General features: G+C 31.6%; 1 protein-coding gene across 1 annotated transcript; it reads right to left on the minus strand.

Annotated features, from left to right (window-relative positions):
* Positions 1-1,825: 1,825 nt before the first annotated feature.
* Positions 1,826-23,369, minus strand: pnp5b (purine nucleoside phosphorylase 5b). Its single transcript, XM_079612964.1, has 6 exons — positions 22,980-23,369; positions 21,445-21,608; positions 21,264-21,367; positions 9,277-9,452; positions 5,739-5,929; positions 1,826-3,557 (listed from the first exon to the last, which is right to left on the minus strand). Exons 1-6 carry the CDS (start codon positions 23,000-23,002, stop codon positions 3,337-3,339), a joined length of 879 nt encoding a protein of 292 aa, XP_079469090.1. The 5' UTR covers positions 23,003-23,369; the 3' UTR covers positions 1,826-3,336.
* Between the last annotated feature and the right edge of the window lie 679 nt (positions 23,370-24,048).

Genomic DNA, 24,048 nt, shown 5'->3' on the forward strand with positions numbered 1-24,048 from the left:
CCTGGCGCTACGTTTCACGCACGCGGACGAAATTCGGTACATACATGTAATGACCCAATACCTACTAAAAAGTCTCTTGGAGCATTGCCCTAAACACAACAGGAGGTCTGCCATTTTGATTTTTGTGCAGTTTTTGCCATTTTCAGGCCTCATACTTTAAAGTCCCACTCCGATCATATTTTGAGCTATTTTTAAACATTCCCAGTGGTCTTTAAATTATGATTATGCCATTTTTAGCCAAAATCTCAAAACCTGTGCCGTTTTCTGGGACTTCGCTTCAGCAGAGCGGCAGTAGCTCATTAGCAATTCGCCTCTGCGTTGTGGGCGGAGCCGTTGGCACGGAGAAGCATTACAGTATTATATATACACGTTAATTATTATTATCCGAAGTTAATCAAAGTTATCACCGATCATTATTTCACTCCGAGACGTCGCGGTAAAAAACAGCTCGACTTCGTCTCAATATTTCATCCCTCCCACAGTGATCAATCAGGACATATTTAGTATCAGTGGATTGCTCGGAATTTCGGGATTATTATGATGCTAATGTCACCGCTATATCTGAAAAACTGACTGACTCTCTCACGAGTGATGGGCTTGACACACGAGGGGACAAACGACTGCGACAGGCGAAACTCGTCGCCACCCGGCGTGTGCAAGTCTACTTGGACGAGCGCGGAATTTCACATGCACTAATGTCGCCTGTTGCTTGGCTGGAGGAGGCTGGATGCCCTCTCTCTTTATGTAATGATGTAATTACTGACGGGATCAGTCTGTGCTCTCCAAACTTTAGTTTTGACGATTGATAGACGGTGAAAAGTGACTTATTTGTTACAGTATGTGTTCCAATTTGAGTATGAGCTCGTGGCCCCGCCCAGTGGAGTTACTACGTCATAACTCCAGTCTATTTTAAACGGCATTTTTGCGTCTGCTACTGATTCACAGACATTTGAATGTAGAAATACTCAGAAATACAACTTTGAGCTTATTTTTCTCAAGATATGTCCTCTAACATCAGAAAAATGCCACAAGAACATGTTAACACCTAGAAAAACATGATTTTCATCGGAGTGGGTCTTTAACGAACTCCTCCAATAGTTTTGATCTGATCCTCTTCGAATTTGGTGAGTGAAATCTTAAGGCGTTTGCGACGTTAAATTGTGAAGATCTTGAGTTTTCGTCGAAGGGCGTGTCCACGGCCTGACAAATGTAGATGTGCACACCCAATTTCAGCCTTTGGGTGATATGCATCATCAGATAAGTTCTGTCCTGAACACATGACCATGCTCATATTCAGTTATAGTAATAGCGCCACCTACTGGTAGCAGAAAGTGTGGCTTGTTTATTAACTGTATTTTTATGGCTGCAATTAATCAAAACAGAATAAAAAACTAAATTCACATCAAGGGTTACCTTATTGCTTTGAAATAACACTTGTATTGAATGACGAAAGCAACTAACAAAATGTGTTTACGGTAGTCATTTATGGACCAGTGTTTCTGATGAGTTTCTGAGAGTTTGAAATGTTTGGATGTAAAACTGTAAAGATTCGACTATCTGGTAAAGATATCATTTTGTTATATAAAAGTGTTTGGAACAAAATTTGGTGATTAAGTTAATAATTATGTATGAAAAATACCATGTACACAACCAGAAATGGACTAATAATAAACCTAACATTATATTATTTAAAATTGTACTTAATCATTATATTGAGCATATTTAAAAGCAAAACGGATGTACAGAATTTTTTTTAAATCATTTTCTTTGTAAATTATCCCCTGTATATTTTTTTATTTGTATTTTATTGTTTTTCTTTCTGTTTCCTTTGATTATGAATATAATAGATAGTTGAATACATTGTGATCCACCTGTATGTGTATGTTGTTATTGTTCTGTTATGCAATAAAAATAAATAAAAATTTAATGGAAAACAATCCATCGCTGTCTTAAAAAGCACAAGATAACATGTCAGAAAGATTAAGGAAAAATACTCGGTCAAACCAATAAAATTGTGTTTAATTGCATTTAAGCAGGAGAGCAAATACAATGTACCAAAGAACTTGAAGTGCAATTTTAACGTTTTGCAAAAAAATTAAATAAATGTTTCTGGGAAAAGTGCTTTAGATTGTCAATAAAACAGCAGTTCTGATGCAGATCTTAAAACGGACACACACACACACACACTCCATCATTTAGTGCAATAAAAACAACACTCACCCTCATTTTTAAGAACTTCAAAAACCTCACGTTTACATAAATAGGTCACATAAATACAGTACTCTTTAAGTTCAGTATTTGATAAATACCTTAAAGTGAATTCAGTAACACATTTTTTAGATACAAGATATATATTTTAAAAAAGCTCCAAATTTCCATAATTTCTGGCATTTTTCAGTGATTTTTTGTATTATTTCCCACTTTTTGAAACTTGTGTTTTAAATAAATCACATACATACAGTATTCTTTAAGTTTAGTACTTGCTGATAAATACGTTAAAGTGAATTCAGTAAAAAAAAATTAGAGACAAGATATATATTTAAGAAAAGCTCCCGATTTCCTTCATTGCTGGTATATTTCAGTGATTTTTTTTGTATTATATCCCATAATCCCACCCATTTAACTTGGGTTTTAAATAAATCACATAAATACAGTACTTTCAGTTACAGTACAGTAAGTTCAGTATTCTCTAAAAAAATTAAAAGTCCTTAAAAGTTCAGTAACACATTTTTTAAGATATATATCTTAAGAAAGCTCCAAATTTACTTAATTGCTGGTACATTTCAGTAATTTTTTTTGTATTATTATTATTAAGTTCAGCATTTAAGTGAATTCAGTAAAAAAAATTAGATACAAGATATATATTTTTTTTTTAAAAGCTCCCAATTTCCATAATGTCTGCCATATTTCAGTGATTTTTTAAAAATATTTCCCACTTTTTTAACTTGGGTTTTAAATAAATCACATAAATACAGTACTTTCAGTTACAGTACAGTAAGTTCAGTATTTTCTAAGAAAAAAAAGTCCTTAAAGTGAACTCAGTAACACATTTTTTACGATTTTAAGACTTAAGGTAGATTTTTTTTTTTTTTTTTTCACTTGTTTAACTTGTGTTTTAAATAAATCAGATATTTGGTCACAATAAATACATGTTAGAAAAGGACCTTGGGAATGACAGGAGCGGCGGTGCTCGAGTGTTTAGTGTGTATCTGCATGGGAACATGTTCCCTAAAACACTTTATCTCTGGAATGTAAACGTTGTGAAGCAGAAGTAAGGAGTGTGTGACTAACACTGGTGCCTCTAGCGAGCGGGCCGTCGTGTTGGAGAGGATTCTCTCACTGTGTGTTGTTATTCCCGGTCTCGATGCGGGACACCATGTTGGCGATGAGTTTCTCCAACTGCACGGCTCTCTGATCTGCCGTCTGAAGAACCTCCTCGTGATTCGCTTTCTTCTCACTCTCATAATCCATCACCGACTTATTGGTGATCAGAGACAGAGCGAAGACGCGCAGTCCACAGTGACGAGCCACGATCACCTCGTGAGCAGTGCTCATGCCTGAGAACACACACACACACACGCACACACAATTACATTCGTCAGGGTACGTCGTACATTTCCAGTCCAAATATCTAAACATTCTTAAATCAAGATGCTTTTACTAGATGAGTAATATGCCATAGATATTATGTCTTGTTTTCTGGGGAAATTAATCAAAATTAACTGAGTTGCTGCTTAAAAACAAGCAAAATGATCTGCCAATGTGGTAATAAAAATAATGTTAATTCAAACAGAAACTAGATTATTTTTCTGACCACATTGGCAGATCATTTTGCTTGTTTTTAAGCAGCAACTCAGTTAATTTTGATTAATTTCCCCAGAAAACAAGACATAATATCTATGGCATTTTACTCATCTAGTAAAAGGGTCATTCCAGAGTTGTGGGTACATTTCAAGTAGAGAAAAAAAAAAAAAAAGGATATTTTTTTTTCTGTTTGACTTTTTTATTTTCATAGAATTCAACATTTTCAATATTTTCTGATCTTAAACTTGTAAGATTTAAAATATGAATACTGAACATCAATGTACTAACAGAAAAAGCCTGTCAACTCTGTTATAGACAAATTGAGTTAACAAATAACAGAGTTGACATTTTCCACCATTTTGTGCTTTAGCTCGAAATGCTAACCTCAAACCAGACACCACATGGCATGCCTAAAAACAGAATTTTATGGGTTTTCGCCATATAATCGTTTTTTAAAAAGTGACTGAGAGATTCACTGCAATATCACAATAACAGATTTGACAAATAATGAATCTACTAATGGTGTATCCTAAACATTTTGTACAAATTAATAAGAGAAGAATAATGACATGCCTCACTGCTTTCCAGAGTTACCCGCCAGAGGAAGTGACATCACTTGGTGCAAGTCACATGCTTTTTCTCACATGTTTTTTTGTAGTTTTATAACAGAGGTAACAGAGTTGACCAGAACGTAGGGACAGACACAAAATCTATTTTTTTTAAATTAAATTACAAATAATACAGAAAATATATATTCTATGCAATTGTTTATATAATAAACTAAAAAAATATTTGACAATTAGACTTAATTATTTCATGATAATTCAAGTTGAATGTATGAATCAGGAGGCGGAGACAGTCAATAATAGATGGAGTGGGTTTCCCATTAACTCTCTAATCCAATTTTTACTAGTAAGAATTATTTTTAGAGAGATTTCTAATAGCAAAATTCAATTTAAAGATTTCTCTAAATCCAATTTTTACTAGTAAGAATTCTATTTTGAGAGATTTCTAATAGCAAAATTCTATTTAAAGATTTCTCTAATCCAATTTTTACTAGTAAGAATTATTTTTAGAGAGATTTCTAATAGCAAAATTCTATTTAAAGATTTCTCTAATCCAATTTTTACTAGTAAGAATTCTATTTTGAGAGATTTCTAATAGCAAAACTCTATTTAAAGATTTATCTAATCCAATTTTTACTAGTAAGAATTATTTTTAGAGATATTTCTAATAGCAAAATTCTATTTAAAGATTTCTCTAATCCAATTTTTACTAGTAAGAATTCTATTTTGAGAGATTTCTAATAGCAAAATTCTATTTAAAGATTTATCTAATCCATTTTTACTAGTAAGAATTCTATTTTGAGAGATTTCTAATAGCAAAATTCTATTTAAAGATTTATCTAATCCATTTTTACTAGTAAGAATTCTATTTTGAGAGATTTCTAATAGCAAAATTCTATTTAAAGATTTATCTAATCCATTTTTACTAGTAAGAATTCTATTTAGAGAGATTTTTAATAGCAAAATTCTATTTAAAGATTTCTCTAATCCAATTTTTACTAGTAAGAATTCAATTTTGAGAGATTTCTAATAGCAAAATTCTATTTAAAGATTTATCTAATCCAATTTTTACTAGTAAGAATTCTATTTTGAGAGATTTCTAATAGCAAAATTCTATTTAAAGATTTCTCTAATCCAATTTTTACTAGTAAGAATTCTATTTTGAGAGATTTCTAATAGCAAAATTCTATTTAAAGATTTATCTAATCCAATTTTTACTAGTAAGAATTCTATTTTGAGAGATTTCTAATAGCAAAATTCTATTTAAAGATTTATCTAATCCAATTTTTACTAGTAAGAATTCTATTTTGAGAGATTTCTAATAGCAAAATTCTATTTAAAGATTTCTCACTCGAAAGCTCAACTCACCGACAGCATCGGCCCCGAGGGAGCGCAGCATTCGGCACTCAGCGATGGTCTCGAAGGACGGGCCGCCCAGAGCACAGTAAACGCCGTTCTGCATGAAGGAGGAGAAGCCTAGCTCCTCCGCGACCTCGAGCGCTAGCTTCTGCAGATCGCGATCGTATGCGTCCGACACACACGGGAACCTCACGCCGAACCTGCCGATCAGAGGAGAGAGGCATGCTCAACATCACTAAGAAAAAAGTGCCACGGTCTTATGGCGTTCTCACCAAAATTCGCATCGCGTTACTCGCTCTAGATTACTCGTGGGACGTTTCTTGTTTTTCGCGTCACTCGAGCCAATCAAAAACATTGCGCGATTAGGAGTGTCATCAACAAAAACATTTCTTGATTGGCTTGCGCGACAACGCGTCATGCGAATTTTACCCTCAAGTTAAATTTCAACTTGCGCGGTAGACGCAGTTGAGGCAAATATCGACTGTTCGCGGCAACCGCGTCGCCCTATTCACGTCATTTGCGCCACGCCCGGAGTGAATTCGCGTCTATGCATTGACTTTATATGTAATCTACTCGTGTAAATAATTACATTTGCATTTGGTGTGAACACAGCATTAGGCCATGTGTCCACCAAAGCGTTTTCGTTTTTCACGCGGCTGGCGTATTTTTCCAATTGTTTTCAATGGGAGCGGCGCGTTTTTAAAACGGCAGGAGTGTACCGAGGCGCTGAACGCCTATTTCACGCTGAAACGCGTTTTTACCGGTCGCCGAGAGTTGAAGAATGTTCAACTTTGGGTAAAAGCAAGCGCCAACCTCCCCGTCTCTTTCTCTCTCGAATCCAACATGGAAGTGAGTTAAACTGCAGTTCCTCCACTGGCCACTAGAGACCGGCTGCAGAAGCGAGTCAATCCCATAGACCCGCATGTTAAAATGCCCAACTTTACAGCTAGTGTTGGGTCCGAGTCCACCTTTGTCGAGTCCGAGTCGAGTCCAAGTCCTTAACAACCGAGTACAAGTCCAAGTCCGAGTCCAAAGAGGGTCGAGTCGGACTTGAGTCCGAGTCCTTAACATCCGAGTCCGAGTCGAGTCCGGCCGAGTCCACAAAGATGTAAATGATTTGAAATTGACCTTTCACAAAGACCCGCCCCTCTTGGTTACTGTTGCTACGTCCGACAAGCCATTCCTCTCTCACTCCACATGTTCTCGGTCGGAGCAAAGAGGACACTAACAATGTGCCAACAGACAAGACAGAGCAGGGTACTTTTGGTTTGAAATAAAGTCTCAGCTTTCAATTTTTTTAATTTTTATGAAATTCAAACGATAAATACTGTTTTGTGGTGCTTTAATGTGTAGGCCTCAGTTCAAGCAGCACGTGAACTGATAATCTCTTCTAGTTATAGCACAAATTTCTAAAAAAGAAATCAATACACACTATTTTTCAAGTTCAAGTCCACTGCCTTTAATCTACTAACTGATTTGGTTTGTTTGTCGAACAAAACTGGCGTGTATCTGCATTATAATTGGTCAGATCACCTGTCAATCAAATCCCGGCGAAAGGTCTCAACACTGAGCTCTTAAATTAATATTTTAAACCTTACAAAATGATTGCAATGTATAGTTACAGTCATACGTTTACCTATTGTACATCTTTTAGAATCTGCAAGGTAATGCTTAATAATGCAACACGATGCATTAAGAGCCAGGGGTAAACTTTTGAGCAAGATGATGATGTTTCAATTTTTCTTATTGTGTTGTACATGCTAATATCTTATTTAGCCTCTGAAGGGTTGGACTAAATTAATGAATGCATTTTTAAACAAATAAGACCAATTTACACCAATGATCCAGTTCAAAAGTTTACACCTCTTGGCTCTTAACGGATGCTTCCTTCTTGTGCATCACTAAATGTTTGCAGGGTTTGTAATAGTTGTGTATGAGTCCCTCAGTTGTCACCAGTGTGAAAGTATGGATCTTACAATCATAGTCACTGCTAGTAAGGAGTCAAATATGCAGAAGATGCTGGAAAAGCAAAGAATGTGCAGGAGCTGGATGATTTTTCCTCAACCATTAAAAAAAAAGAAAAAGAAAAAAAAGTTGTGGATCATTCAGGTAATGACACAATATTAAAATCGAGCCTATGTAATTTGTCTTTATTTTGTGTTTGTATTTTATTTAGGCTATTAAACATCTGTTATGTGAAAAAGCTTTTTCAGGGCAGTACTAAATAGAAACAATGTGTATGATCCGTCTTATTAAAAAAACATATAAAATAACATTTTGGAGATTCTGCAAGGAGTATGTAAACTTATGACTAAAGTATAAATGCAACAAAAAATATAACATTATTAGACGCCAAAATGTTGCTATGGTTATCACGTTCTTATGTTGCTATGTGTCAAATCATCGCAATTTCATGACTCAAAGGATAAAAATTAAGTGGATTCAATCCCACATTTAAATGCAGTTATCACTATTTATAATTTACAGTGTGAATGTAACCACTGGTCCTGTAGAAGTATGAAAAACAAAACTATTTAGATTGTCAATAGCGCTCCTTTAAGCCATCACTTACCGCGTTCGGCACTCTCCCTAAAACTCTCGTCATAAACACTGACTGAAGTTGTCCGCACTGCACAGTGAATATCTTATTTATATTGCGTCTAGAGAGACTTTGTTGTTTATGAGGGGATTTGCGAAAGGATAAAGCTCGTGCTGATTCTAAACATACATTTTGAGCGAATTATTTGCATGCGGACTCTAAAACGCCTCTGATTTGCCACTGTGTTTATGCACTCAACTGTGATTGGCTACAATGCTCAACGCTGAAACAACGTTGTTTCGTTTAGTTTTTGAATAAAAAAAAATTCACAAAATTTAGTTTTGTGTCATCCAGTGCCCGGACTCGACTGGACTCGGACATTTTTCCGAGTCTAAAATGTCCCGAGTCCGTGTCAAGTCCGAGTACAAATTCATTCGAGTGCGTGACAAGTCCGAGTCCATTCAAAATTGGACTCGAGACCGGACTCGAGTCCGAGTCCGAGTTCGAGTACCCCAACTCTATTTACAGCAGAAATAAACATGTTTACAGCCTAGTGCAAAAAGTGGTTTTGGTCTATATAGATAATGTTGCCCTTCATGACGACTGTGAGGGGGGGGAATATTTTTATAACTCATCAGTTTAAATTATATTAAGCCTTAAAGTTCTGCATAATTAAATGTAGACAAACGGCTAGTAGTGACATCAGCGGCAACCCACCTGTCACTCAAGTGGCCACGCCCCTAATTATGCAGAACCTTTCTCTTTCGGAGCCTCTCTCTAGTGGCCAGTCGATGAACTGCAGTTTAAATCACTTCCATGTTGGATTCAAGAGAGAGAGAACTGAAGGTTGCCACTTGGATATACGGACTAGCGTAATTTTAATTTCATGACTTTTGATTTAAAGTAAATTATTATGATTTATCAATGGTCCGTCTCTGCTAAAACGTCATTATTTATGTAGTAACATATCTTACTAACAAGGGCATCAAATCACACACTGAATCTCACCTCGCGTCATTCTGTCCCACTAGCGGGTTGTTTCCAGCGAAGCCGGGGATATTGATGTGATCCTTGATAACCATGATGTCGCCCACATTGAAGTCCTGGTTCAGTCCGCCAGCGGCGTTGGTCAGGAGGACCGTCTGCACACCCATGAGCTTGAAGACCCGGATGGGCATGGTGGTCTGCCAATCCCACAACACACACCAATTACAATCATACCATAAATAATATCTGAAAAATCATGATACGTGTCAAAAATACGTCAAAATCAACACAAATTGTGCATTGCATTGTGACATTATTTTCAAAAACTTTTAAAGAAATCTTGATGTTGTCTAGAACATGTTGATTATTCTCCTCATATTCTCCAGTGTTGCGGCTCCTCTCTTCCCAGTCTGTCAGTAACGCTCTGTTCACTTCCTGTCTCTATGAAGCCCCTCCTCCTGAAAAGCACACTGTGCTCTGATTGGTCGACTGGAGCAGTGTGTTGTGATTGGTCGAGTGTGTTTGGGAAATGTCCCGCCCCTTTCCATAACCGCCAGTTTAACACACTACTAACTCACTCAACCAGGCCCCGCCCCTTTATTCTGCGCATTAATTATTATAATGAGGAATATTGAGACTGGAGACTACAGCGGAGGCGTTTCAGGAGTTCAGAAACACAGATATAGAGAAGAACTGGAGCTTTCTCATGATCACACAGCAACACTACACACTAAACACAGATGAACATGGGAAAAAGTTGCGGATGAACTGAGATGATTATGTAATTCTGAGGTGAGAAGTTTATGGTGTATTGATAAAGACCTTGTAAAGGTGCCACTAATATTTACATTGAGCAAACACTGCCAATACATGAGCAGCGGCTGTTTGTCATTATTAATAACTTATATTGATAGTTCCTCCTCAGGAACTCAACAAATATTTGTCCAGTGACGTCAAGAGTAAGTTTCTTCTGGTCTTTATTAATGTTATAAAAACAGAAACACTATTTATAAATAGATAAAAAATTATGGCATGCCATATTAGCTTAAAACATTACTTGATATAATTTAATTTATACTATTAAGAATTACAATTACAAAGCTCTCAATTAAATTCTTACTAGTGACAATTCCAATTAGAGAGCTCGACAAATGAATGCTTACTAGTCAAATGTCTCCACTGACTTCCATTATTTTTTTATTACAGAGCTCTACAATTACATTTTTACTAGTAATATTATCAATTACAGAGCTTTCTAATTACATTTTTACTAGTAAAAAACACATTAACGATATGTATAATTGCAGAGCTCTGTTATTGAATAAGAGAACTCTGCATTTGCATTCTTACTAGTAACAACTGAATTAGAGAGCTCTCAAAATAGAATTCTTACTAGTAAAAATTGGATTAGAGAAATCTCTAAATAGAATTTTGCGATTAGAAATATCTCAAAATAGAATTATTACTAGTAAAAATTGGATCAGAGAATTCTCAAAATAGAATTTTGCTATTAGAAATCTCTCTAAATAGAATTCTTACTAGTAAAAATTGGATTAGAGCTTTCAAAATAGAATTCTTACTAGTAAAAATGTAATTAGAGAAATCTCTAAATAGAATTTTGCGATTAGAAATCTCTCTAAATAGAATTATTACTAGTAAAGATTGGATTAGAGAGCTCTCAAAATAGAATTCTAACTAGTAAAAATTGGATTAGAGAAATCTCTAAATAGAATTTTGCGATTAGAAATCTCTCTAAATAGAATTCTTACTAGTAAAAATTGGATTAGAGAGCTTTCAAAATAGAATTCTTACTAGTAAAAATTGGATTAGAGAGCTTTCAAAATAGAATTCTTACTAGTAAAAATTGGATTAGAGAGCTTTCAAAATAGAACTCTTACTAGTAAAAATTGGATAAGAGAAATCTCTAAATAGAATTCTAACTAGTAAACATTGGATTAGAGAGCTCTCAAACTGGAGCTTTCTCGTGATCAGCAACATTACACACTAAAGACAGATGAACATGGGAAAAAGTTGCGGATATTTAGTGTAAACTAATATTTACATTGAGCAAACACTGCCAATACATGAGCAGCGGCTGTTTGTCATTATTAATAACTTATATTGATAGTTCCTCCTCAGGAACTCAACAAATATTTGTCCAGTGATGTCAAGAGTAAGTTTCTTCTGGTCTTTATTAATGTTATAAAAACAGAAACACTATTTATAAATAGCATGCCGTATTAGCTTAAAACGTCCCCAGCATTACTTGATATAATTTAATTTTTACTATTAAGAATTACAATTACAAAGCTCTCAATTAAATTCTTACTAGTGACAATTCCAATTAGAGAGCTCGACAAATGAATGCTTACTAGTCAAATGTCTCCACTGACTTCCATTATTTTTTTATTACAGAGCTCTACAATTACATTTTTACTAGTAATATTATCAATTACAGAGCTTTCTAATTACATTTTTACTAGTAAAAAACACATTAACGATATGTATAATTGCAGAGCTCTGTTATTGAATAAGAGAACTCTGCATTTGCATTCTTACTAGTAACAACTGAATTAGAGAGCTCTCAAAATAGAATTCTTACTAGTAAAAATTGAATTAGAGAAATCTCTAAATAGAATTTTGCGATTAGAAATCTCTCTAAATAGAATTATTACTAGTAAAGATTGGATTAGAGAGCTCTCAAAATAGAATTCTTACTAGTAAAAATTGGATTAGAGAGCTCTCAAAATAGAATTCTAACTAGTAAAAATTGGATTAGAGAAATCTCTAAATAGAATTTTGCAATTAGAAATCTCTTTAAAGAGAATTCTTACTAGTAAAAATTGGATTAGAGAGCTTTCAAAATAGAATTCTTACTAGTAAAAATTGGATTAGAGAGCTCTCAAAATAGAATTCTTACTAGTAAAAATTGGATTAGAGAAATCTCTAAATAGAATTTTGCGATTAGAAATATCTCAAAATAGAATTATTACTAGTAAAAATTGGATTAGAGAGTTCTCAAAATAGAATTCTTACTAGTAAAAATTGGATTAGAGAAATCTCTAAATAGAATTTTGCGATTAGAAATATCTCAAAATAGAATTATTACTAGTAAAAATTGGATCAGAGAATTCTCAAAATAGAATTTTGCTATTAGAAATCTCTCTAAATAGAATTCTTACTAGTAAAAATTGGATTAGAGCTTTCAAAATAGAATTCTTACTAGTAAAAATTTAATTAGAGAAATCTCTAAATAGAATTTTGCGATTAGAAATCTCTCTAAATAGAATTATTACTAGTAAAGATTGGATTAGAGAGCTCTCAAAATAGAATTCTTACTAGTAAAAATTGGATTAGAGAGCTCTCAAAATAGAATTCTAACTAGTAAAAATTGGATTAGAGAAATCTCTAAATAGAATTTTGCAATTAGAAATCTCTTTAAATAGAATTCTTACTAGTAAAAATTGGATTAGAGAGCTTTCAAAATAGAATTCTTACTAGTAAAAATTGGATTAGAGAGCTCTCAAAATAGAATTCTTACTAGTAAAAATTGGATTAGAGAAATCTCTAAATAGAATTTTGCGATTAGAAATATCTCAAAATAGAATTATTACTAGTAAAAATTGAATTAGAGAGTTCTCAAAATAGAATTCTTACTAGTAAAAATTGGATTAGAGAAATCTCTAAATAGAATTTTGCGATTAGAAATATCTCAAAATAGAATTATTACTAGTAAAAATTGGATCAGAGAATTCTCAAAATAGAATTTTGCTATTAGAAATCTCTCTAAATAGAATTCTTACTAGTAAAAATTGGATTAGAGCTTTCAAAATAGAATTCTTACTAGTAAAAATGTAATTAGAGAAATCTCTAAATAGAATTTTGCGATTAGAAATCTCTCTAAATAGAATTATTACTAGTAAAGATTGGATTAGAGAGCTCTCAAAATAGAATTCTAACTAGTAAAAATTGGATTAGAGAAATCTCTAAATAGAATTTTGCGATTAGAAATCTCTCTAAATAGAATTCTTACTAGTAAAAATTGGATTAGAGAGCTTTCAAAATAGAATTCTTACTAGTAAAAATTGGATTAGAGAGCTTTCAAAATAGAATTCTTACTAGTAAAAATTGGATTAGAGAGCTTTCAAAATAGAATTCTTACTAGTAAAAATTGGATAAGAGAAATCTCTAAATAGAATTCTAACTAGTAAACATTGGATTAGAGAGCTCTCAAACTGGAGCTTTCTCGTGATCAGCAACATTACACACTAAAGACAGATGAACATGGGAAAAAGTTGCGGATATTTAGTGTAAACTAATATTTACATTGAGCAAACACTGCCAATACATGAGCAGCGGCTGTTTGTCATTATTAATAACTTATATTGATAGTTCCTCCTCAGGAACTCAACAAATATTTGTCCAGTGATGTCAAGAGTAAGTTTCTTCTGGTCTTTATTAATGTTATAAAAACAGAAACACTATTTATAAATAGATAAAAAATTATGGCATGCCATATTAGCTTAAAACATTACTTGATATAATTTAATTTATACTATTAAGAATTACAATTACAAAGCTCTCAATTAAATTCTTACTAGTGACAATTCCAATTAGAGAGCTCGACAAATGAATGCTTACTAGTCAAATGTCTCCACTGACTTCCATTATTTTTTTATTACAGAGCTCTACAATTACATTTTTACTAGTAATATTATCAATTACAGAGCTTTCTAATTACATTTTTACTAGTAAAAAACACATTAACGATATGTATAATTGCAGAGCTCTGTTATTGAATAAGAGAACTCTGCATTTGCATTCTTACTAGTAACAACTGAATTAGAGAGCTCTCAAAATAGAATTCTTACTAGTAAAAATTGGATTAGAGAAATCTCTAAATAGAATTTTGCGATTAGAAATATCTCAAAATAGAATTATTACTAGTAAAAATTGGATCAGAGAATTCTCAAAATAGAATTTTGCTATTAGAAATCTCTCTAAATAGAATTCTTACTAGTAAAAATTGGATTAGAGCTTTCAAAATAGAATTCTTACTAGTAAAAATGTAATTAGAGAAATCTCTAAATAGAATTTTGCGATTAGAAATCTCTCTAAATAGAATTATTACTAGTAAAGATTGGATTAGAGAGCTCTCAAAATAGAATTCTAACTAGTAAAAATTGGATTAGAGAAATCTCTAAATAGAATTTTGCGATTAGAAATCTCTCTAAATAGAATTCTTACTAGTAAAAATTGGATTAGAGAGCTTTCAAAATAGAATTCTTACTAGTAAAAATTGGATTAGAGAGCTTTCAAAATAGAATTCTTACTAGTAAAAATTGGATTAGAGAGCTTTCAAAATAGAACTCTTACTAGTAAAAATTGGATAAGAGAAATCTCTAAATAGAATTCTAACTAGTAAACATTGGATTAGAGAGCTCTCAAACTGGAGCTTTCTCGTGATCAGCAACATTACACACTAAAGACAGATGAACATGGGAAAAAGTTGCGGATATTTAGTGTAAACTAATATTTACATTGAGCAAACACTGCCAATACATGAGCAGCGGCTGTTTGTCATTATTAATAACTTATATTGATAGTTCCTCCTCAGGAACTCAACAAATATTTGTCCAGTGATGTCAAGAGTAAGTTTCTTCTGGTCTTTATTAATGTTATAAAAACAGAAACACTATTTATAAATAGCATGCCGTATTAGCTTAAAACGTCCCCAGCATTACTTGATATAATTTAATTTTTACTATTAAGAATTACAATTACAAAGCTCTCAATTAAATTCTTACTAGTGACAATTCCAATTAGAGAGCTCGACAAATGAATGCTTACTAGTCAAATGTCTCCACTGACTTCCATTATTTTTTTATTACAGAGCTCTACAATTACATTTTTACTAGTAATATTATCAATTACAGAGCTTTCTAATTACATTTTTACTAGTAAAAAACACATTAACGATATGTATAATTGCAGAGCTCTGTTATTGAATAAGAGAACTCTGCATTTGCATTCTTACTAGTAACAACTGAATTAGAGAGCTCTCAAAATAGAATTCTTACTAGTAAAAATTGAATTAGAGAAATCTCTAAATAGAATTTTGCGATTAGAAATCTCTCTAAATAGAATTATTACTAGTAAAGATTGGATTAGAGAGCTCTCAAAATAGAATTCTTACTAGTAAAAATTGGATTAGAGAGCTCTCAAAATAGAATTCTAACTAGTAAAAATTGGATTAGAGAAATCTCTAAATAGAATTTTGCAATTAGAAATCTCTTTAAAGAGAATTCTTACTAGTAAAAATTGGATTAGAGAGCTTTCAAAATAGAATTCTTACTAGTAAAAATTGGATTAGAGAGCTCTCAAAATAGAATTCTTACTAGTAAAAATTGGATTAGAGAAATCTCTAAATAGAATTTTGCGATTAGAAATATCTCAAAATAGAATTATTACTAGTAAAAATTGGATTAGAGAGTTCTCAAAATAGAATTCTTACTAGTAAAAATTGGATTAGAGAAATCTCTAAATAGAATTTTGCGATTAGAAATATCTCAAAATAGAATTATTACTAGTAAAAATTGGATCAGAGAATTCTCAAAATAGAATTTTGCTATTAGAAATCTCTCTAAATAGAATTCTTACTAGTAAAAATTGGATTAGAGCTTTCAAAATAGAATTCTTACTAGTAAAAATTTAATTAGAGAAATCTCTAAATAGAATTTTGCGATTAGAAATCTCTCTAAATAGAATTATTACTAGTAAAGATTGGATTAGAGAGCTCTCAAAATAGAATTCTTACTAGTAAAAATTGGATTAGAGAGCTCTCAAAATAGAATTCTAACTAGTAAAAATTGGATTAGAGAAATCTCTAAATAGAATTTTGCAATTAGAAATCTCTTTAAATAGAATTCTTACTAGTAAAAATTGGATTAGAGAGCTTTCAAAATAGAATTCTTACTAGTAAAAATTGGATTAGAGAGCTCTCAAAATAGAATTCTTACTAGTAAAAATTGGATTAGAGAAATCTCTAAATAGAATTTTGCGATTAGAAATATCTCAAAATAGAATTATTACTAGTAAAAATTGAATTAGAGAGTTCTCAAAATAGAATTCTTACTAGTAAAAATTGGATTAGAGAAATCTCTAAATAGAATTTTGCGATTAGAAATATCTCAAAATAGAATTATTACTAGTAAAAATTGGATCAGAGAATTCTCAAAATAGAATTTTGCTATTAGAAATCTCTCTAAATAGAATTCTTACTAGTAAAAATTGGATTAGAGCTTTCAAAATAGAATTCTTACTAGTAAAAATGTAATTAGAGAAATCTCTAAATAGAATTTTGCGATTAGAAATCTCTCTAAATAGAATTATTACTAGTAAAGATTGGATTAGAGAGCTCTCAAAATAGAATTCTAACTAGTAAAAATTGGATTAGAGAAATCTCTAAATAGAATTTTGCGATTAGAAATCTCTCTAAATAGAATTCTTACTAGTAAAAATTGGATTAGAGAGCTTTCAAAATAGAATTCTTACTAGTAAAAATTGGATTAGAGAGCTTTCAAAATAGAATTCTTACTAGTAAAAATTGGATTAGAGAGCTTTCAAAATAGAATTCTTACTAGTAAAAATTGGATAAGAGAAATCTCTAAATAGAATTCTAACTAGTAAACATTGGATTAGAGAGCTCTCAAACTGGAGCTTTCTCGTGATCAGCAACATTACACACTAAAGACAGATGAACATGGGAAAAAGTTGCGGATATTTAGTGTAAACTAATATTTACATTGAGCAAACACTGCCAATACATGAGCAGCGGCTGTTTGTCATTATTAATAACTTATATTGATAGTTCCTCCTCAGGAACTCAACAAATATTTGTCCAGTGATGTCAAGAGTAAGTTTCTTCTGGTCTTTATTAATGTTATAAAAACAGAAACACTATTTATAAATAGATAAAAAATTATGGCATGCCATATTAGCTTAAAACATTACTTGATATAATTTAATTTATACTATTAAGAATTACAATTACAAAGCTCTCAATTAAATTCTTACTAGTGACAATTCCAATTAGAGAGCTCGACAAATGAATGCTTACTAGTCAAATGTCTCCACTGACTTCCATTATTTTTTTATTACAGAGCTCTACAATTACATTTTTACTAGTAATATTATCAATTACAGAGCTTTCTAATTACATTTTTACTAGTAAAAAACACATTAACGATATGTATAATTGCAGAGCTCTGTTATTGAATAAGAGAACTCTGCATTTGCATTCTTACTAGTAACAACTGAATTAGAGAGCTCTCAAAATAGAATTCTTACTAGTAAAAATTGGATTAGAGAAATCTCTAAATAGAATTTTGCGATTAGAAATATCTCAAAATAGAATTATTACTAGTAAAAATTGGATCAGAGAATTCTCAAAATAGAATTTTGCTATTAGAAATCTCTCTAAATAGAATTCTTACTAGTAAAAATTGGATTAGAGCTTTCAAAATAGAATTCTTACTAGTAAAAATGTAATTAGAGAAATCTCTAAATAGAATTTTGCGATTAGAAATCTCTCTAAATAGAATTATTACTAGTAAAGATTGGATTAGAGAGCTCTCAAAATAGAATTCTAACTAGTAAAAATTGGATTAGAGAAATCTCTAAATAGAATTTTGCGATTAGAAATCTCTCTAAATAGAATTCTTACTAGTAAAAATTGGATTAGAGAGCTTTCAAAATAGAATTCTTACTAGTAAAAATTGGATTAGAGAGCTTTCAAAATAGAATTCTTACTAGTAAAAATTGGATTAGAGAGCTTTCAAAATAGAATTCTTACTAGTAAAAATTGGATAAGAGAAATCTCTAAATAGAATTCTAACTAGTAAACATTGGATTAGAGAGCTCTCAAACTGGAGCTTTCTCGTGATCAGCAACATTACACACTAAAGACAGATGAACATGGGAAAAAGTTGCGGATATTTAGTGTAAACTAATATTTACATTGAGCAAACACTGCCAATACATGAGCAGCGGCTGTTTGTCATTATTAATAACTTATATTGATAGTTCCTCCTCAGGAACTCAACAAATATTTGTCCAGTGATGTCAAGAGTAAGTTTCTTCTGGTCTTTATTAATGTTATAAAAACAGAAACACTATTTATAAATAGCATGCCGTATTAGCTTAAAACGTCCCCAGCATTACTTGATATAATTTAATTTTTACTATTAAGAATTACAATTACAAAGCTCTCAATTAAATTCTTACTAGTGACAATTCCAATTAGAGAGCTCGACAAATGAATGCTTACTAGTCAAATGTCTCCACTGACTTCCATTATTTTTTTATTACAGAGCTCTACAATTACATTTTTACTAGTAATATTATCAATTACAGAGCTTTCTAATTACATTTTTACTAGTAAAAAACACATTAACGATATGTATAATTGCAGAGCTCTGTTATTGAATAAGAGAACGCTGCATTTGCATTCTTACTAGTAACAACTGAATTAGAGAGCTCTCAAAATAGAATTCTTACTAGTAAAAATTGAATTAGAGAAATCTCTAAATAGAATTTTGCGATTAGAAATCTCTCTAAATAGAATTATTACTAGTAAAGATTGGATTAGAGAGCTCTCAAAATAGAATTCTTACTAGTAAAAATTGGATTAGAGAGCTCTCAAAATAGAATTCTAACTAGTAAAAATTGGATTAGAGAAATCTCTAAATAGAATTTTGCAATTAGAAATCTCTTTAAATAGAATTCTTACTAGTAAAAATTGGATTAGAGAGCTTTCAAAATAGAATTCTTACTAGTAAAAATTGGATTAGAGAGCTCTCAAAATAGAATTCTTACTAGTAAAAATTGGATTAGAGAAATCTCTAAATAGAATTTTGCGATTAGAAATATCTCAAAATAGAATTATTACTAGTAAAAATTGGATTAGAGAGTTCTCAAAATAGAATTCTTACTAGTAAAAATTGGATTAGAGAAATCTCTAAATAGAATTTTGCGATTAGAAATATCTCAAAATAGAATTATTACTAGTAAAAATTGGATCAGAGAATTCTCAAAATAGAATTTTGCTATTAGAAATCTCTCTAAATAGAATTCTTACTAGTAAAAATTGGATTAGAGCTTTCAAAATAGAATTCTTACTAGTAAAAATTTAATTAGAGAAATCTCTAAATAGAATTTTGCGATTAGAAATCTCTCTAAATAGAATTATTACTAGTAAAGATTGGATTAGAGAGCTCTCAAAATAGAATTCTTACTAGTAAAAATTGGATTAGAGAGCTCTCAAAATAGAATTCTAACTAGTAAAAATTGGATTAGAGAAATCTCTAAATAGAATTTTGCAATTAGAAATCTCTTTAAATAGAATTCTTACTAGTAAAAATTGGATTAGAGAGCTTTCAAAATAGAATTCTTACTAGTAAAAATTGGATTAGAGAGCTCTCAAAATAGAATTCTTACTAGTAAAAATTGGATTAGAGAAATCTCTAAATAGAATTTTGCGATTAGAAATATCTCAAAATAGAATTATTACTAGTAAAAATTGGATTAGAGAGTTCTCAAAATAGAATTCTTACTAGTAAAAATTGGATTAGAGAAATCTCTAAATAGAATTTTGCGATTAGAAATATCTCAAAATAGAATTATTACTAGTAAAAATTGGATCAGAGAATTCTCAAAATAGAATTTTGCTATTAGAAATCTCTCTAAATAGAATTCTTACTAGTAAAAATTGGATTAGAGCTTTCAAAATAGAATTCTTACTAGTAAAAATTTAATTAGAGAAATCTCTAAATAGAATTTTGCGATTAGAAATCTCTCTAAATAGAATTATTACTAGTAAAGATTGGATTAGAGAGCTCTCAAAATAGAATTCTAACTAGTAAAAATTGGATTAGAGAAATCTCTAAATAGAATTTTGCGATTAGAAATCTCTCTAAATAGAATTCTTACTAGTAAAAATTGGATTAGAGAGCTTTCAAAATAGAATTCTTACTAGTAAAAATTGGATTAGAGAGCTTTCAAAATAGAATTCTTACTAGTAAAAATTGGATTAGAGAACTTTCAAAATAGAATTCTTACTAGTAAAAATTGGATTAGAGAGCTCTCAAAATAGAATTCTTACTAGTAAAAATTGGATTAGAGAAATCTCTAAATAGAATTTTGCGATTAGAAATATATCTAAATAGAATTATTACTAGTAAAAATTGTATTAGAGAGCTTTCAAAATAGAATTCTTACTAGTAAAAATTGAATTAGAGAAATCTCTAAATAGAATTTTGCGATTAGAAATCTCTCTAAATAGAATTATTACTAGTAAAAATTGGATTAGAGAGCTCTCAAAATTGAATTCTAACTAGTAAAAATTGAATTAGAGAAATCTCTAAATAGAATTTTGCGATTAGAAATCTCTCTAAATAGAATTATTACTAGTAAAAATTGGATTAGAGAGCTTTCAAAATAGAATTCTTACTAGTAAAAATTGGATTAGAGAGCTCTCAAAATAGAATTATTACTAGTAAAAATTGGATTAGAGAGCTCTCAAAATAGAATTCTTACTAGTAAAAATCGGATTAGAGAAATCTCAAAATAGAATTATTACTAGTAAAAATCGGATTAGAGAGCTCTCAAAATAGAATTATTACTAGTAAAAATCGGATTAGAGAAATCTCAAAATAGAATTATTACTAGTAAAAATTGGATTAGAGAAATCTCTAAATAGAATTTTGCGCTTAGAAATCTCTCAAAGTAGAATTCTTAGTAAAAATTGGATTAGAGAGCTCTCTAAATTGAATTCTTACTAGTAAAAATTACGATAAGTAAGCTGGAACATTTTAAGCTAAAACGGCTCACCATATAAAATTTAATGTTCCCTTTACATTCGCATAACCAAGAAAAAACATTTTTAAAACATTTAGAAAACTGCACATAATAATAATGAGAAATAATGTTCTTGAGCTGCTGTTGATCACCTTTTGAATGTTGTATCCTTCATAGAGGTGAAACCTTCCCTGCATGCAAACGCACGGCGTTCCTTTAAGGGTGCCAAACACCAGCTTTCCAGCATGACCGTGCACTACAGAACACACACAGTTATGAACGTGCAATATTAATAACACCAGTACAGCAGAGATCAGCAGTGTCTGAACTCACCGGTGCTCTGGGGGAAGTTCGGGATGTCGCTGTAGTTGATGACCAGCTGATCTTTCAGCATTTCTGCCAGTCCACCGAGACCCGAGCCGCACACGATCCCCACCAGGGGGCGCACCGGACCCTGGGCTAACAGCCAATCAGCTGTGGCCTTGCACACCTCATAACTGTACCAGAACGAGAGAATCATTTAACTTTTTTTAAAAACTGTGAAATAAATGTTTATTAGATTTATTATTATTAATAAATAATATTAATCAAATTATTATTAAATAATATTGTTTAATTCATTATTAAATAATATCTTATAATTTATTTTTAAATAACATTAATTTATTTTTAAATTATATTTTTCTTTTTATGAAATAATATTATTTAATTTGTTTTTAAATAATTTAATTTATTAAATAAATAATTATTTTTAATTTTATATTAATGTTATTTAAATTATTAATTTGCTATCATTATATTTACTTTATAATGTGTAAGATTTTCTCGTTTTTTTAGCCCATTTACAAATGTTATTTTTTAGCTTAAGCTTCACTAAATTGTGTTTTTATGCAAAAAATAAATAAATAAAAAATTGCAATGTTTTCAAATCCTTATACGGACTTAATGTTCGGGAGAGAAAAGTATACAGTATTTTACTCAAATAACAGCGTCTGAATGAAGGATGAGAGTTTGCGTTGGAGTCACTCTGTCTGCCTTATGTTTTTATAACAACAAATGGCTTAAATCTGGCTTGAATATGATTAAATAAAAAAAGACTGGGAAATAATGGTTTAGACAGATTAATGTTTATTTTAATTGCATTTTCAGAAAGACTCGGTTTGAATCACGCATCGAGGAAACTCCCTCCACAAGTCAAACCTCGGATATGACTCACTTTCCAGCAGACATTTTACAGTCTGGTTGCCCGTTAAACCACGTGTAGTTAATGAGTAATGCATATAAGCAGTTATATATATTAGCAAACAAAACTAATCATTTATTTGAGAATGTACGCAGACGCACTCAACTGATGCGTGATGAAGCGCGCGCACCGGGTTTCCTCAGCATCACACACACACGTGACACATCGACACGCATTATATTTTATTTCTTCATTTTTCATCATTAAAGATCTTATATCAAGTATTATATCTAACTGTCCGATCTTTGGCGGTGTTTGTACAGTCTCTGTTCATGTAAAATATAATCGTGATGTCGCAGACGAATGACCTATATGTAGGCTACGTGTGTGTGTGTGTGTGTGCGTGTGTGTCAAACCTGCTTAACAGGTTTCTCTGTCTGTTTATTTTCCTTAACATAGCCTAAATAAACAAATAATACAACGATAATATGATGGCGTGTCTGATGTAAGAGTTATAGTTATGAAGTATAGACCATACGCGCGCGTGCCAGACTTAACACAGACTATATGATTAAATATGAAGTTAAAGTGATTCACATCAGTGTTAAAGTTATCAACTGTCAGACTATAACCCTCAAAAGTAACTTTTTTGTTTCTTTAAGGGAGTTGAAATGCGCGAACTCACCCTGTCGTTGAATCAGGAAACATCTCGGTTTCAGTCTCTGAGTTCCAGAAGTGAAGAATAGAATTAAAGTTAAGCGGTTCAGAATGTGCGTAGCCGATAAATGTTCCCTTTTATACCCTTGGCGTTCCGTTAAACTGTTTTCTCTGGTTTAAAGTGGGTGTGTGTGTGTGGGGGGGGGAATAGATTCTCTATTCATAAGACTCGCTCATAGAGAAAGCGTAACGCGTCATAATCTGAAGGCCACGCCCACCGGGAGGGAAAACAATCCGCGAGAGGCTCCTCCTCCTGGTCATTTCTGGCTTCTAACAATAGACAGAAAAAAGCCTAAAAGCTGCTGTGTGAAGAGGTGTACAACAAACACGCTAAGAAACACAGAAATAAGTTTTTATAAGCTGTGTCGACCCCAAAAAACGAACGTTTAAGGATCCCCGGTGGGGGCGTGGCCTAAATACGCTCTGTCTCTATTGGCTGCGCGCGCGGGTGTGTCACGGATGATGCGCGCGTTTCCTGAAACTGCATGCTTTGTGACGTCTTGACCGCACCTCTAAGTGTGTGGGGATGAAATGTGTTGACTAAAGTTTAGAGAGACTGAACAGTTTGTGAGAAAGCATTATTTTTATGTGGACTCATGCGCGTTCTGTACAGCTGCTTTGAAACTATGTTTATTGCGAAAAGCGCTATACAAATAAATAAACGTGTTATACTTGAATTATACTTTTACCCGATTGTACCCTTATTCTGGTTTTAATATTAGGCTACAGTATGTTGTGCCTATATTATATTATATATTATAATATAATATTATATTATTATTAGGGCTGTCAAAAGATTAATCGTGATTAATCACATCCAAAATAAAAGTTTGTGTTTACATAATATATGTGTGTGTATTGTGTATAATTATTTATATATATAAAAACACACACATTCATGTATATATTTAAGGAATAATTGCATTTATATACTGTATATACATTTATATAATTTATATTATATATAAATATTTTATATATAACCAATTTTTCTGAAATATATACATGATTGTGTGTGTTTTTATATATATAAATAA

The sequence above is a fragment of the Phoxinus phoxinus genome (assembly GCF_949152265.1).
Source record: "Phoxinus phoxinus genome assembly, chromosome: 5".
Lineage (NCBI taxonomy): Eukaryota > Metazoa > Chordata > Actinopteri > Cypriniformes > Leuciscidae > Phoxinus > Phoxinus phoxinus.